The 18,450-nt window shown below is 37.4% G+C and overlaps 1 protein-coding gene across 18 annotated transcripts in view; it reads right to left on the minus strand.

Moving 5' to 3' along the window:
- Positions 1 to 18,450, minus strand: part of hts (adducin 1-like protein hts) — a 233,651-nt gene that overhangs the window by 33,733 nt on the left and 181,468 nt on the right. For 12 of the 18 annotated variants that reach the window (XM_081763624.1, XM_081763630.1, XM_081763607.1 and 9 more), the window contains 4 exons: positions 14,682 to 14,774; positions 12,672 to 12,867; positions 5,476 to 5,610; positions 956 to 1,030 (listed from right to left, as the gene is read on the minus strand). In XM_081763624.1, coding sequence (XP_081619750.1) covers positions 956 to 1,030; positions 5,476 to 5,610; positions 12,672 to 12,867; positions 14,682 to 14,774 — 499 coding nt within the window. The remainder of the gene's footprint in view (positions 1 to 955; positions 1,031 to 5,475; positions 5,611 to 12,671; positions 12,868 to 14,681; positions 14,775 to 18,450) is intronic. The other 6 variants (XM_081763636.1, XM_081763642.1, XM_081763621.1 and 3 more) reach the window with 1 other exon arrangement.

Consider the following 18,450-nt stretch of genomic DNA (forward strand, 5'->3'; position numbering starts at 1 on the left):
TTGGCGGTGCTGCACAAGGTGTGTAATTTCATCACCATATATCGGAAACTACCTATGCAATAGCTTCAAGTGTACTTTGACGTTAGGCCTGTTCCGCTGTAATTCATATACCCTAAAATTTAGGATACTAACAAACACCTTGTGCGCAAAAGATTCATTACTTTTTTTTAGATTAATACCAACACGAACTATTATACCAGAAATCCTCGAACCAATAACAGGTAATACGTGTTTCACAGATATCGCACGATTCTAAAACATGAATATTTAGACAGTCATACTAGTTCCTGTATAAAGTTTCGTACCGCTCTTATTCGATTCCATATTTTTCGAACTAGGTTACTTAAAAAAAAAGGCTCATGCCCATCTCATGTTACTTTTACTCCCACACTTGGGGCCATTTTGGGGCTACGACATTAAACAAACTATGACATCTGTTTACAGGGATATTTTTTGGCTCCATATAGTACTATAGATATACGCAAAATAATTCTACTCCCCACCTGTTTAAATTTTCCATATAATACGAGTTCTGTTTTCATATTCTTCCTACTTGACATGTTGATTACAGAAGTTTACAATTTATAAATTATGGTATGTGTTGTATGTGGATTATGTCAAAGCGTAATAACACTGTTATATAATGCTTCATAGTTATATATACTTTACATGGCAACGAAATTATGCAGTCCTGAAGTCACATCTTTGACATTAAATACACATGAATGCTCATTACGAAATAAAGTAGAAGCAAAAATACGAAAAACAATCCTGAACAGTTATTAAAGAAAACACATACACTCATCTAAAAAACTACAGATTACGAATCTACGTTAATTACTAAATAAACACCAAGTACAACGCAAACACCTTAAAAACACCGAATAGATGCACATACACGACAATAAACACAGAACAGATGCACATACACGGATCATTCCCATCCCTTACTAACCATCACTTTGTACAACTTCTGCCTGACTTGGTCGTGGAGCCTGCTTTGTCTCTATCCGTAACACTCTAGGCTCAGCTGCATGAAACAACAAACAAAAGGTTAAGGAAGATACACCAGCCCTATATATCAAATCTTCCAGTTACACCGTTTGCATCTAACTTTGCATTCCCTTTACACCAATTTCGAATACATACATACACAACCGTATTTCTTTTAGTTATGAACAGTGTTAATATGCTGAAAAGTTACCTATACATAAATATACATAATCAAGTGGTTAGAACATAGTACCCCGAAGCAAGAATGGAAAATGAATGAATTACCAGAAAACAACATATATAGTGCGATTCGCAAGTTGTAAGGCTTTCCAAATCACCGTACTCTCTTCAAAACTGATTGGGTTATGGCAGTTCCGACTTCACCTATGTAAACTGGGTTTGGGATGGTAATTTTGGGGTACTTTCGGGTCACTATTAACACCTTGGTTACACGTCACATTTTATAAATATCAAGTGGGTAATGTGCGATATCACATTTTATAAATATCAAGTGGGTCATGTGCGATATTATGAGAATTTTTCCATGAACGTACTGCTATAAATTAGGTTCCTCCCTTCTTTTCTTTAGTATATTGTTGCAATGGTTCAAAAGTTATTTACAAGATTAACACTTCGTGCTCAAGTAGCCACAGGCAAGTTTTAAAGCTCAATGTGTTGCCACTCGTGCCGAGTGCATACTTCAAAGGCGTGCGATCTATTCTGTATGGACCCACATAACTATCTACGGGGGGACACGTTAGTACAAGCCTCCATGATGATGTAGTGAAGATGTGTGTTGAGAGATGTTCTTGAAGTATACAATCTATTCAAATAATAATATAGGAATTACGCTGGGTGATTTGATTGACAATTCAGTCTGATCACCTTTTCCGAAGTGTGGTGGTAGATCATAGAAGTAACGAAGTAAGTACCACCTTTGAGGAGGAACAAACAATGAAGCAGGTCGAGGTAGCCTGGAGAACTTAGTGTCGAATATGGGTTCACTGATATGGATTAGTAATTAGATTTCTGGGCTTGCGGCCTCTATAGTCACGTTAGCCTGTCACAGGGATGACGTCCCTCGGTGATTACACTACCCGGAGAAGTAGTGAGGAAGGAAGGAAGCAGCCTGGTACAATTGTTAGGCACTATCCTGGCATTTGTATGGTGAATGAGAAAAACCCTCATTCGGGATGCAGGCCTGAACGATTTTACACTTTTTTGACCACGTATCCTCATCGGGAATCAAATCTGGGACAGCCAGCACCAAAGGTGAGCGTTAGTGGATACGCTATGCGAGGCCACTCCATTTAAATGGGTGCACTACAATTTACACACCATGCCATTCCCCTTCCAACCAATGATTTCTTTGGATGTATTTAACTAGTGGAACTTTATGACTCTCCAATGGTGGTGATGGCGCTGTTTACCTCGCCATTCACATGGAAATACGCCTTTTGCACAACAAAATATTTTGTGCGAACGAGAGATCCTATTTACGTTCGTGTATGATCCAGATTCAAAAATGAACCCATCTATCTGGGTTATCGTCGGCTAATTTCTGATGCATAGTATGTTGTACAGAAACTGCACACAAGACACTTGACTGACGCCATATTCTGCTGATAGAAGTCATGTGGATCTCGTTGGCACTTCTGGCAAAGGGTGCCAGGACCACAGTGGACATTGCCTGTTTGGTAGTTGTTTCCGGGCGGCCACAGGGCTTGTCCGCAACACATTACCAATTTCACGGAATTGTGCTATCAAAGATTGCGACTTCGCTCAGGGCGTCTGTTGTTTAGATTGGTGGCTGCGTTCTCCAGCCTCAATCCTACCTGGTGTCGTGTGTAAATAACTGAACGTTACAGCTATCAGGAACCTAATAAGAGAATTGTATTTACGAGAAAATATTGGTATACTCCACACGACCACCTAACTAGTTTCAAAATGTGAAGTATTTTTTTTATCCAACATCGTGGATGGAGGCCATTATGCTCTCAAACGAATATACAGGTGAAGGTCGGATCTGCTGTTACTTGAAAAAGGAATGTCTTGGACTTCTGAATCATTTTGTATATCTGAAACAAAGGAATCCCGAAGCGGGTACAACAAATTAATTACCAGAAAAAAGTGAAAAACTGAAGATCATCATACTAAAGATGTAATATTAAACTTTCATTAAATGCGGGAGATAATGCAAGAAGGTAGTTCTAAAGCATCTCGTTGGTGTCATACTGGAATGCGGAGAAAACTACGACATTCCCATATAGTGCTCGAGTGAATGTTCCCTTTCCTTTCTAATTCTTCCTCTCATTTATCTGAAAATGTACAGTGAATATATCTTCTTCAGTGTATGATATATGTTTTTCATTATTTCCTGGCAACTAGTTTATATGGTTATCAAAATAATAGAAACACCTGATGAATATGTAACTTACCTACTTAATATGGAGTGGGACACCTGTTAGCTGCAGAACAGCTGATTCGTCATGGAACGGATGCATGTAAATCATGAACAATTTCCAGAGGAATAATATACCTTTTCTCACACTGTGCTGCCTGTGCTTAGTTTCATCACGGAGGATGAAAGAGGATATCTGTTTCGTATTCTAAACTCCAGAATTGATCATAATTGAGGTCTGAGGATTAGCCAGAACAGTGAAGATGATGTAGTTCATTCTCACGTAAATGAAACCACGCTTCAACAATAGCTCCAGCAGTGTGAACAGACGCACTGTTATCTTGGAAAATTAAGTCACTGGCCGGAAACAACGCTTGGACCATAGGACCATAGGACAAACCATAGGACCCAAACAACGCTTTAGTCGTCTATCACGTCTACATAAATAATCAATCACATCTACGTAATGCGATCTGTGAGTACGATCACGGAACTTACGGTATACCAGCAAATTGCTGCTCACAGCATCAAAGGAAGGAAACAGTTCAGAGCGTAAGCTTTTTTTGGCGTTCCTCATACATAAGCATGGTTTGCTGTTGGAAATAATGAGAAAAATACTCTTCGAAGGTCCACCACGGATGACCTCATTACCATTTCCTTCGCGCCAAAGCGTTGTTGGCAATGATCAGCCATATACAACTGCAACCCGATCCCTGATGTTAGCTTATGCAACACGCTTCGCAAAAAGGCTGTTTCAAGTGCTGATTGAGTTCCGCTCTTATTTCTGCCATATTGATTTTGGGGTCCTTGGTGAGAATCTTTAATGCTTGTGTTACTGAGGTTTCTCTTCCGTACACTATTACACTTCGCCAATGTTATTTTGCAATTAGCTTTCAGTCGTCATTACTACGTGACACATTAATACACTGGCCACCTTAGACACACACACACTAACTGCGCATCCATAATTTGGCCTCTTTGAAGATTAGATATCCCATTTTGCATCCCTACTGTCTGCTCATCTATTCAAACACCTACAATCTATCCCGTCTGACGTATTACAAACAATAATGTAAAATTAACGGGAAAATTATAAGATTTGTTAACCCTACATTACCTAATATCATTAGCAACGGCTAGAACACATGAATGAGTCTTCAAGTGTTACCACCTCACATATTATACGTGTTGCCATTTATAGGTAGGTGTTTCTATTATTCTGATAATCATTTGTATATAATTCCTCCACCATGCAAGAATAATCCTTACTCGGATCAAAATCCTCCATCTTTTTATCTGAATATCAGAAAAGTAAATAGACAACTAAAAGAATGGAAATGGGAAAAGTTGAAATATTTATATAGACGTATTTGCTATAGCAATACAAATTAAATGCCTACGACGAAATTGCAATGAATAGTTCTCTAAATAGAAACTTTTAAATTGCACGTACACATGAATTCGTTTTCGTGGTATAGTTCGCCTTTCCTTTTCTCACTCCATCCACAGGAAACATGAACAAAAAATCCACTCATTTCTATTTGTGACCTGAGCGGGGTAATGGGTTAACGGAGTCAAAATCAAATTAAAACAATCCAACTTTTAAATTATATCAATACATAAAAACTACGAACTGTTTAATTCTCATATCACTTTCAACTTTCCCCAAAATTGAAAAAATCAATGTGAAGTAAAAATTCACCTTCCCACAAAAGAAGTTTAATTCAAATTAGTAGATTAAAAAACCACTTAATCTATTTCCAAATAAACGCAGTAGGTATTAAGTAAATGAAGCATATGGATACAGGATTTTTTTTCCGTAATCAAAATTCCATGCATACCAGGCCCATAGTTCTATCAATGCTACACTAATCACGTTTATCCCAACACAATTATACAATTCCCAAGATCATCGAAGATTAACCTTATCCCAAATTAGTTTCGTTTGCATAATACCTGTAACGAAAGTAATACATCTATTAATACAGTAATCTTAGGTTAAATGAACACGTAATCCATAGTAGAGTTAAATCTGAATTCATTAATGTAATAACCTAAGTATACAAAAAAGTCTCACGTACCTTTGCTGTCATCTTCTGTTTCACTGGTCGGTGAGGTCGGTGACAGAAGTGGAGATTTTGTTACATTATTTTCCTCGCTAGGCTTGGTTTGCAATGACGAAGACAATGGCTCTGACTCAGTCAGATCATCGTCCACTGGAAACAAGATGAGGATATTATTATACAGAGAAATATCGCTTACTCCTAAACTACCAAAGAAAATTTTAATCTATCTATTCGCTTTTTCACGAAGCTTTGCAGCCCTTGTAAACACTGCAGACGGCAGTGTGTAAATGTTGCCAACTAACAGACTAAAAAATTTATAGAAAACCTTGAGCTAACAAATTAAGAAAAACCGAAGAGCGGGAGATTGAAAATGAAATGGCATTGACTTCTGATAGATTACCAAGATGCATTTTCTCTCTCCTGAATCTTTGAAGTAGGATATAAATATAGACACAGAACACTAAGAAGCATGGCTGCCCGCAGCGGGGAAGGGGGAAAGGGGATGTTGCCTCCCTGGGTTTTGAAAGGTTTTTGGAAGTGCATGTCAAGATATAATAATTTGCTTACTTAAATGTTATAACACTTAATATATTCATATTAAATACTATAGTATCTGGTATTATAGATTATTTACTGTAGTTAATAAGCATACGCGCGTAAATAACTGTTGTTTTATTTGATGTATTATGTACCCTCTTGTATAAAAATATTGTGTATTCACGACTGAGTTTGTGTGTCGGTCTTATGTCCCCCCCCCTCCCTGGAATCGGTATTTTACCCACTTGAAAAAGTCCTACGGACGTCCATGCCTGGAAGCCGGGCTGAACAATCTCTTAAATTTTCCCTGTAACTACAAATCATGGCTAATCGTGGTTGACCATAAATCTTCGTCCTCTGTATATCAGGGAGTTCGCATTAATGGTTCAAAATAGTCAATCTATCACTACTAAATTTTATTTAGCCTGCCCATAGCGTCAAGGGATAACATGGAAAATTAGAATCACAGCTATTGGATCTTACTATGTTCTCTAGTCTCTGTTGTCTTACTATGTTTATTAGCTTGACTAGCAGATCTACTAAAAACATATGCTCTTTTACTCCTGTCCATTTCAAAACTGTGTTTCGGATCACTACGTGACTCTCAAGTAGAGACAAAGGAACATGTGAATCAAATGATCATATTTTATATATATATATATATATATATATATATAAATAAATAAAAAAAAGCGAAGGAGTTTATTTATTGAATAGATTACAATTTTAGTATCCCTTGAAGATTTTTTCAGATATTTTGTTACTCCTGAGAACGGACAATCATTTTTGCGACTCCTAAATGTTCATTTAAACCCGATCGTTTCTTTTAATCGATATGCGAATTATAACCAGGGGTAAAAGTGTGGGGAAACGCGGAAGAACGCCATCCCCGACCTCGGAAAAATATGTATGGAGTTCCCCAGTTCCTAAAAAATTAAAATGGGCAAGGATAGGCGGGGGGAAAGCGTGACGTCATGCCGCTTGCTACCATCCCCCTACCTTTTCCGATCCACTTTTACCCCTGATTATAACATACAGAATTAACATCAGACGTTACGCTACTTCGAATCGGTGAAATAGCTTTTATCTTTCTTTCTTACTTATCTTTAAAATAATAGTCCTACAACTTTTTATATACAATGAAAGGCTCTTCAATTATCTGAAGTATAATGCATTTAATATATTCAACAGAAATTTAGTACAAGGACTCAGTTTTTCTTTTGGGTAACATAATGAACATTTGTAGCCCAGTTCTCTGAAAGTGACTAAACAATCTGACTACGATTACGATTCTTTATTATTAAAAAAAAAAAAATTATATATATATATATATATATATATATATATATTATATATATATATATATATATATATATATATATATATAATCAGAAGTGAGCAACACTTACAATGAGCCAAATGACCATTATTCTTCCATAAGAAAATAGTTTCCAAGAAATTCCACTTGTTCAACCTAGGTAGCAACTACTGTATTTTTAAAACACACTAAGAACATTTTAGTTTCAATTAAAAGCACATCTCTATATGTAGATTGACATCTTACATAAAAATATTCACTTTAACAGGAAAACAGCTACAACCACTGACAAATACGCAGAGCGCGCGCTATATTTGATGATGGTCATGCAGGCAGGAAGGTTACCAGTGAAGGTTACCAGGCACGTGCAGAAGCAGAAATATTGTGGGAAACAGAGGAAGCATTTTCTCCTGCACCAATCACTGAATACTCGTGCGCGAAGTGATACAAATTGAGTTACGCGGTTTGTTTTGGAAGGGTGCAAAAGTATGTGAAAAACCGAGTAATCTCTAACACATTTGAGCAAGAAGACTTCGCGGTGTACGACTTAACTTCACTCTAGTGCATCCATTGCAATAAACCTGCAGCAAAATAATAACAAGGAAACAAGAGACCAAAGACAGCCGTAATGTAGTTTAATTGTACGCGTATTACTTGTGGCATAGCCAATTCTGTCCCCAACCTGCGCCATTACACTTCTTTCTCTGGGGCGCACAGAAAGAGTATCAGGAACTCCCAACGATACGAGAGAGTATGCAAGAACGTATTACTTCGGCATGTGCGGTAATGTTTGTGGAAACACTATGCAACGCTCTCTTGTTCGCACTCTCTAGAAGTTATTGATACAAACGGTGGACATTTCGAACATCTGATGAAATGAAATAGTTTCATTAGGTAAAACATTGCTGATTCCTTGTGAGTGCGTTTTCCGTGCTGGTTGTAATATACAAACATGAAACTTCTGTGGGCTATTGTACAGTAATTGTGTTTAGACAAGTTCAACTACATCTATTATCACTAATTGTACTTGTAGTTATCAGTTCGCTAGAAACAACACATTTTTGAAAACTGTCCCCGTATTGTAAATGTTTCTCCCTACCGTTTTATTTTACAAGATTTATCGAAATAGATATCATTCGACCAATTTGCCATTTATTTCAAATTTAAATTGACCCTCGGGGACTATGATGGGAGCCCTGGGGTACTTGCTGTTCACAGAACTATCAGCTTCATTCCTGCGCAAATGAATTTGTCATTTTTCTTTTTCTTTCTTTTTTTTTTTTCTTTGTCATTTCGAAAATATTTGTTTGCAGAGTTAGGTCAGACATTCTGAAAATTTCAATGTAAAAGATGCTCCTTGCAGTGGGCGACAAGTCGCAGAAAAAACTAATTATATTCTGAGAAAAGTGAACCAAGACTAGCATGTACGCAGTCACTACATCGCCATCCATTACTAAGGAGTGTTTTATGCAATTTGGAAACCATACGCTCGCGGTTTCGCTTCAAAAGTAAATAAGTACGTAAGTAAGCAAGCAAGCAAGCATGTGAGAATTTACGCATTCAGGCTTATCAAAGGGTCCTCAAAGCTGGGATCGAACCAGGAATTCCACACACCAAACACCAAATATCTGAAAACTGAAAGTTAAGGAGTAGAAGTGAGGTTATAAAATGAGAATCAGGAATAAATAAATAAATAGAATAAAGAATTGAATGATCATAGCTTCATTATATATCTATTTGCACACGCCAGTTAATAAGGCATTGTTCAGATAAAGGAACCAGGTACTGTACATAGTAAGGGGTGATAACTACCAACATTAAAAAGAAAAGACTAGAAACTACTGATAAATCTCGCACCTCGAAATTGAAATTGATAAATCTGGAGAATTTTTGTCTTTTTTATGCTGCAAAGGTACATTTTTATATTTATTAAGCAATTTGCATAATTATCATCGTTATTTAAACAACTCAGTTGGTGAAATTTCCTTCTCACCAAGACCTTCCCACATCTAAAAAAATATACATTATAACATGCAGGGATGTACGCAAGGGATGAGTCCTGAGGCTCCAGATCCCCGAAATTGCAAATTTTTCTGTAATTTTAGAAAGGATCTTCACATTATTCTCATACTGAATTTGGACCCCTCGAAAGCTTTGCACCCTTCCCGAAATAAACTCCTGTGTACATGCCTGACAAGTATCCTGCTCGACAACATTTAGTTGGATAACAAATAGTTACCATACAATCCCCGTCGCCGTTGTACCTACGTTTACTAAATCTTACGTCTAACCCCAGTAGATCTCAATTATCTCAGGGTGCTGGGTTAACGCCAAAAATTTTGAGATTTCATTGAAATATTGGATTATGGTGAGACAGTATAAACATATTTATGCAACGAAGCAGAATTCATTTATTATTATTATTATTACTATTATTTGAATTTGTCAAGTCATTTGATCTGAGTTATTTTCCCTTTTCTAAACGATTTTTTTTTGAGATTCATTTTAAAACAATAAAATTACACTGATTTAGTTCGAACATAAGCGTTTTTGTAGCAACTAGTGGGCTTAAGCTGGTAAGCATTTGCCCCTCTATTAGCAAGTGAATTGTGTTTATTCTTTGTACCGACGCTAACAAATTGTGTTAGTATCAAGGCTTATCGACTTTAACTGACAACTGGAAAGAATCGAGGTAACTATTTGATGGATTGGTAGATCAATTGTAACTTTTTGAGTCCTTTATTTCCGATGTGATATTCCTACATAGTAGGAACCACGTATTCAGACGAGGACCTGAGTAGAATTATATATATATTTTTGGTTTATTTTGACCTATAGAATAGTGCTCTATGGGTGCCATTTTTAGAACACCCTATGTTATATACATTGTTGTGCCAAACTTAAGGACGAGATCGATAATAAAACAATATTTCGTAGTAAGTGGAAGTGACTTGGTGAAAATGAATAAAAGCCCGGCAACATGTTGCTAGAGGTCTCCTACATGTACACACGGAGCAAGACCGTGAGTATTGACCATTGTGTTGAACAGGTCTACTCCAACAGGAAACAGTTGAATGAAAGGGACAACACAGTGAGTGTCACTCAGAGAGCTGTTAAGACACACAATGGTTGTATTACTCACAACATCGCCGGAGACAACTTTGGATGACTTCACATGGGGAAGAATTATCCGGAAACTAGAAGCAGGAAGAAGTGTGATGCGTGTAGCATAGGAACAGTGTAATATCTACAGCATTGTCTCGAGTGAATGAGAAGCGTTCCGAACTACAGGCAATGCTGTGCGAAGGAGACCACGGTCAACTAGAGAAGTGGACAATCGCTATATTGCGCAACAGGTAAGAAAGGAGCGACACCAACTGATGCAATTGCAAACATATTGATGAGGATTGCAAGATGCCCAATCTAACCCTTTACAGTAGTATGTCGACTGAATGGGGAATGGTCTCTTTGCCCCATTATGTGGCAGGTTATTATGCTATATTCTGTTTACATCACCAGATCACCGGCCCCGTCTGCGGTGATGCCAAGAACATCAGGACTGCACTGGGGAGGAGTGGAGTTCTCTTCTCAGATGAGAGCACACTCAGTCTGAGTAGTGATTCTGGATGTACAGTATCTGATCAGAAGTGGGCAGTAGGTGTCAATAGCGCTGGTGGAGAAATATAACTCCATACCACGAAACTCATTACCAACCTTGTGAACATCATAGGAGCAAATTGCAGAGAATCACTATGTCCGTGGTGGTCACATACCCATCTAAGGACCATTTCACTCCTATAACATGGGGCAGTGACTTCAGTGTAAGTTATTATTTCTGTATAAAAGTGCCATTTTTGTTATTCTAATCATGTACCGTATTTCTTCCTGTTGTTTCCTGAATGTACTGCACTACTACTTTCTGTGTATTTGGTCTAGGAATTAATTCGTGCGGGTGGACAAGAGATGGCGCAACGAACGGAGCGTCCCACAGTTCCGTGTATCCACACATGTGTTGCAAACCCCTGTCATCGCGTATCGTTCGTAGTATAGGGCAGTGGATTAAAGCGTCAACAACACCAGTTTGTAGTTAAGTGAACATGGCGCAATTTGTGCCTGATAAAGTGTTTTTGCGGGGTGTCCTGCTGCATTACTTTAACATGCAGAAAAGTGCGACTGAAAGTCATCGTATTTTGGTGGAAGTGTATGGTGACCATGCTCTAGGTGAGCGAACGTGTCAGAAGTGGTTTGCACGGTTTAGAAGTGGTGATTTCGGCTTGGCAGACCAAGAGCGAGCTGGACAGCCAAAAAAAATTCAAGACGAAGAATTGACAGCATTGCTCGAGCAGGATTCGTGTCAAACGCAGGAACAACTTGCAGCAGCATTAGGCGTTGATCAAACAACAGTCTCCAAACGCTTGAAAGCCATGGGAATGATTCAAAAGATGTCACATTGGGTTCCACATGAATTGAAAGACAGACGTTGAAAGACGAAAAACCATTTGCGAATTGCTGCTTCAACGACAGAGCAGAAAGGGGTTTCTGCATCGAATTATTACGGGTGATGAGAAGTGGATCCATTACGAGAACCCTAAACGAAAAAAGGCCTGGGTGAAACCAGGTGAACCAGGTCCATCACAACCAAAACGAGATATTCACTGTGCAAAGGTTATGCTGTGCATATGGTGGAATATGAAAGGTGTGGTGTACTATGAGCTGCTGCAACCGGGTGAAACTATGAATGGAGAACGTTATCGACGACAATTAATGCGTTTGAAGCAAGCTCTGGCCAGAACACGACCAGAATGGGAGAACAGACATGATAAACTTATTGTTCAACATGATAACGCTCGCCCACATGTCGCAAAACCGGTCAAAACCTATTTAGAAAATGTCGGATGGGAAGTTTTACCCCACCCGCCGTATTCACCAGACGTTGCTCCATCGGACTACTACTTGTTCGATTGCATGAACAACGATTTGATTGGACAGCGGTTTACTTCTTCAGAAGATATCGAAACATGGGTCTCTGACTGGATCGCTTCCAAGGATGAGGACTTCTTTCGCCACGGAATCCGTACATTGCCTGACAGATGGGCGAAAGTGGTGGCTAGCGATGGACAATATTTTTCTTAAGGTATTTATGCATTTTGTGTTTGTACTACAGCTTCAATGTGTGCGTACCAACCGCACGAATTAATTCCTAGACCAAATACGATTTAAGTTCCACCGATTTATGCCAGTTAGGAATGAAACAGTATGAGAAAATTACTTTCATCCTTAAGATTTGCGCACCAGTGTATCGAAGAAAGTATAATATTGGGTTTAGTTAAACTATTATTATTTTTAATGTACTTACATGATTCGCCTTTTTGCTTCTTCTCAATTATCCTCTTGTATTCTTCCAACTCCTCATCTGTAACAGCATCAAAGGGGTTTTTAGCGTACGGGGTCTTGTAGACCATTGCGTTATGTTGATAACCTCGCTGGATGATTCCTTTTGAGGCAGCACCGACTAAGATAACTTGGTCCCCTGTAATCGACATGTTAGCATCCTAAAGCCAGAAGAAAGAAAGATGATTAGTCAAGTGACATAGTGCCTAATAATTTCTAAAAGTTCGAAATCAGTGAGATTTACCATAACGTTTTTTTTGGTAACTATAAAAATTAATGTATGATATTGTGCATCTTCATGTAAGAGAAATGCCTAGCACAGCTGACATTTTGTTTTAACAACTCACGGGAAAAAGTGACAAAATTTATTTATCATTCAAGAACAGACTAAAGATGTGAAACAGAGGAGTACTGTGTATTTCTAGTCTTGAGCTATCTGTATATAAACAAGTTACTAACTGTAATTTTAAACAATTTTGTTTCATTTTATGTATACATTTACAAGGGTAGTCCCAAAAGTACCAGACTTAATAAAGAAAAAAAATCTTATTTTCTCAACATTACTCTCCTTTTAGCTCGATACACTTTTTGCAGAGATGTTCAACAGCTTCGATACCCTGTTTATAGTGTGAACCATCGAGCTCCTCGAAACAGTCATGAACTGCAGACTTCACTTCATTGTTGGCGAATCTTTTATCACAGATACATTTTTTTTTTTTTTTTTAAAGTTTGGAAAGAGAAAATAATCCGAGAGGGCTAAATCTGGCAAACAGCGTGCGTGAGGAAGCAAATCAAACGTTAACTCATTGATCTTGGCCACATTGCGATAACGGTGTGTGAAATGGTGCATTGTCTTCATGAAACAACACTTTCTTTTTCGCCAAATACAGCTGTTTTTCTGGATTTCATCACTCAAACGCATCAGCAGTTTTCCCTTTTTGAAGATAATCAATCAGAAGTTATCCCATATATATATATAATCTGTCGCCATGGCCTTGCCAGCAGTTAGAACTCTCTTCGCCTTCTTTGGAACCGATTCACCCGTTTTAATCCATTGTTTTGACTGTTCCTTCGTCTCAGGTGTGAAAAGATGGACCCATATTTCATCCATGGTTATGAATGAACGCAAAAACTCGGGTTTATTGCTGTGAAACACTTGATTGAAACATCCTCACGACGCCGTTTTTATTCCATTGTGATCAAATGCGGCATTCATCTTGCGCACAGCTTTCTCATGTCCAAATTTTCAGTCAATATGCGATGTACAGCACTTTTTCTAATGTCTACCATGTCTGTCTGATCGCGCACTTTCAATCGACGGTCATCTAATAGCATTTAGTGGATTTTCTTCACCGTATTTGGCGTGGTCGCCTCATTTGGTAGATACTGTGATATTAGTTTTTGCAGTTCGTACGGTCTCGTTTTAACTGTCACCCAATATTTTACAATTGCAAATGAAGGAGCAGACTTCCCCAGAGTAGAAGCTAGCTCGGCTTTGATATTGTTAGACAGACTTTCAAATGAAAGAACTGTATCACACAACGATGACTTTTTGTTGTTGTTGTTGTTGTTGTTTACAATTCACTAAGAGCGTTCACTACTGATGGCTGTCAAACGAAAAAAAAAAAAATGAAATTAAGTTTTACGTCCCACGGTTATGCCAGTTAGGTTAAAGGAGACGGTGATGATGAGAGATGAGTGAAATGGTGGAATGAAGAAAGTGGGAGGAAACGGGAGAACACCGAGAAAACCCACGAGCACGGTGTTTGTCCACCACAAAGTTCACACGGCGCGAGCTGGGATCGAACCAGGGACTCCAAACACCGAAGATGAACGCTCTACCACTGAGCCACCGCGCTCCCTGGCTGCCAAACGAATACTAAACAACGTAATGTCTTCAAATTTCAAACAACCGCCATCTATACGTCAGGTCGGGTACTTCTGGGACTACCCACATAAAAAAAAAAGCATTTACCTGAAGTTTCTTCGCTTCTTCCCATGTTACACCTTCAAGAATGTGTGACTGTGGTCCAGCAGAAATTTTATCTGCGCGTCTATTATCTTTAATCTGGAAAATAAGACAACTATTTTTAAAATACATTTCCAACCCTTCTTTTAACAAGCAACTACCTAATACAATCTGTTTCATCTTTAGTTGATGTAGAGACCAAATTTGGCCGCAGATTTTATAGTTTAATTAAAAAAATAAAAAATAATGTATTTGACGCATTTTATGTATGTATAAAGCATTAGGAAGAGGTTTATTAGATCATTTATCTTTTACAATGACTTACAAGTTATTAATAGTAAATATCAATTTTATGAGCTGTAAATTGAACAGATTAAAAAAATATATTCAGAAGATATTCACATTAATTTCGTTACTGCAAATAGTTACCGTAATTGTCTGCAATTTACTGTAAACAATTGTAACTTTAATATTTTGAAAAGACTTGCAGAATTTGTACCGTATAATTACGTGTGCTTTCTAATTGACCATTAAAACTGACAATAGCTATTTAACGAGAGAACCGCCGCGGGACCTACAGCAAAATTTCTGTAAAGACCGCATTTATCCCATGAGACCTACATATCTACCATATGTTGTTACTTTTGTAAAAGGTCGTCAATCTATCTTGACCGACGGGACCCCGAGGAAAGGTTTTCTGAAAACTGTCCGGTAAATTTATTTTATTTTTTTCTTATAATTTCGTTTTCATTTGCGGCTCATATAGAAAGTGTAACGTAAGTCCCATGGGATTTACGTGGCACTTAACTGTTTCAAAAGTATTTTTATACTGCAATTCTTAATACAATGCATTATCCTGTATGAATTTAAAAATTTCCACATCTGTGCTCACTTATGATCGGAACATTTTCCCATGAATTCTTAAATATTTTCTTTCTCTGATAAAGTAATTATATACATTGTCTGCAGAATCTGAATAGTTCTATTTAAGCATGGATTTGCATATAAGTAAATAAAGAAAATGGGACCTAATTTTGACGAATTGCAAACTTTACTCACAATCTACCTGAATTATCAACAGAACGATATTATCTCTCTCTTTCTGTCTCTCTTTTGTATATATATCCAGTGCCAAAATGCGTGGAAAGGAAGTGATAAACCAAAGGTTCGAATCCATTGTAAAAGACTTTTTTTTTTTTGTCTGGAGTGAAATTATGAAATAAGAAAAAATTCCCTCATGGTTGGTTCTAAAGATTTACACAGGTCAGAAAAGAAAACATTTCATAATTGACGTAATTTACACACACACACAAAAAAAAAAAAAAAAAAAAAAAAAAAACGCTTCATGCCAAAAGAATAGTCTACCCTGGAGACTAACAAACTGGTTAGCACTCTCTCTCGGTTTTAGTGTTGAGACAACCAAAACCATATAACGCATGAAAGGTAGTAGAGTTTGTAACTGTGCTAAATCAGTGTTTGCACAATTTTTTTAAGCACTTTTTTTTTTTTTTAAAGGATGGTTTTGCATTCTAATTTTAAACTTTACAATTCTATTATCACAATGAATATAGTTTTGTTATAACATTCTTTGGTCTGAAAATATATTATGAAACTTGTGAGTGGGAACTGTAATGAAATTACGTTGTACTAAAGCGTTTTTCACAGACCTTTGCACCCTTCAAAAACAAACCGCGTAACTCGATGTTGTATCACTGCGCGCACGACTGTTTGCTGATTGGAGAAGTGGAAATTGTTTCGTGTGTTGTTTCCCGCAATATTTCTGCTGCAGCACGTGCATGTATTTCTGCTACTGCGATGTGCATTACTTGCCTCACTCCCACACCATCGCCGTGATATAGGGCAAAACACCCAATACTATATAATCCCCCCTACTTTAAGTGCAACTAAACATTGTTATTTTTCTCCAAATTCTAATTACAGATGAAACTGCAATGAGTTATGTCAAATTATCAACTGAACGATAAAGAGATGGCGCTGGTATGACGATAAAGAGATGGGAGATAACCTGCTGGCTTCCTTGGGCGACATCTTTAAATTGTGGCGCGTACTTCAAGTGTTTTGTCATTTGCTGTAACAGTTTTCTCTTACAAATTTCATTTCGTTTCAAGATTTCGATCCCATATAGATACACACTTTGACTCGGATTCTAAATGTTCTTACTATGCCTTAACAATACATCAATTACCATAATATATTGCATTTGTTGTGTACTATTTGCTTATAAAAGAATCAACTCTTAGTAGTCTCACTTTCAGTGTTGCTAACTTACAGTTATTTTTCAGTTTTTCAGAAAGAATCGATGTTAAAGAGTTGTGTCATTTCAGAGAAAGGAAAAAATGAAATCAAGTGTACTCGCTGTTCTTATCGAAGATATTAAGTTCCTTATAGTATTTCAGATCATTGTTTGATCTTTTATTAGAGATGAGGAAATAGTCAATTTAAAAAAATAAGAAAAAGAGAGAGGGGGATAGAGAGAAGTTAAAAAGATAAAAGCTGTTTTACTGATTCATTACGAAGTAATATGAGATTTTTTTTTTTTTTTTTTTGTTATAATTCGTATATCACCTTTTTAAAATGCGATCAGATTAAATGACCATTTAAGAGATGCAAAAACTAAATATTCGGTGCCAGAATTGACAAAATGTACAGAGGAATCTTCAAAATTTAAGAATTTTATAATATTGCATAGGAATGTTCATAACTTTTGAGTCTTTTTTTTTTCTGGCTGCAGCGAAATTAAGAGGAGGTACTATCTGCATGTTAAATAATGTGTCTTTATTTTTATGTAGAATCTAAAAAGTTTCTTGTAATTTGATGAATAAGATGTCGATAGTCTCTCATACTCTTATGACTGATATTTGTTTATGGCGTACTTTTCTGATAGATATCAAACGAAAGATAAGTCGCGAGGATTCAAAACATATTTTATAGGTATTTTATTACATATAACAAAGGAAGTAAAATAATAAATTCTCTATTCAATAAATAAGTAAACTCAATAGTTTTCGAAGTTCTCGAAGAATTAACAATTGCTTGTTCCAAACACTCGCTCGCCTGTAATGGAAAAACGTACAAGGAGCTCAATTTTGAAATGAAATGAAATATTTTGAGTTTTACGTCCCATGCTCATGCCGGCTAGGCTAAAGGAGACGGTGATGATGAAAAAATGAATGAAATGATGGAATGAAGAAAGTTGGAGGAAACTGAAGAATCTCGAGGAAACCCACGCACATGGTGTTTGTCCACCACAAGGTTCACTTGGCGCGAGCTCGGATCGAACCAGGGACCCCATGCGCCAGAGGTGAACGCTATACACTGAGCCACCGCGGCCCCCCAAAGAGCTCAATTTTGAATAGAAGTGGTGAGTACAACTACACATGTTTCTATATCCGATAATTAACTCCTTTGTGGCTATATGATTCGCGTACGCGTCATCGAGCGGGAGACCTGCGTTCGATTTCCGGAGGGAGTTCATGTAGTTCGGATCGCTCGTTAGGCTGTAGATCAACATCTCATAGAGCTTTGTTGTTGAAGGGGACGATAAACTCCCAATATATATCCAACCATAGATCTGCTAGTAGGGCCATTAAGTTATCATGTAACAGTGGCTCTGAATCCTAACATTTTAGATAGATTCTCAGCTAGAGGAAACTGAGTGGAATAGTAAGTTTTAGTTGTAATTTAAACTGGTAGAAGAAATTTAATGTTCTGCCCTTCTTCCTTCTGGTGCATGTCTGCGTTTACATAGTAGTTC

This window comes from Thermobia domestica, chromosome 1, assembly GCF_964235325.1.
Source record: "Thermobia domestica chromosome 1, izTheDome1.hap1.1, whole genome shotgun sequence".
Taxonomy (NCBI): domain Eukaryota; kingdom Metazoa; phylum Arthropoda; class Insecta; order Zygentoma; family Lepismatidae; genus Thermobia; species Thermobia domestica.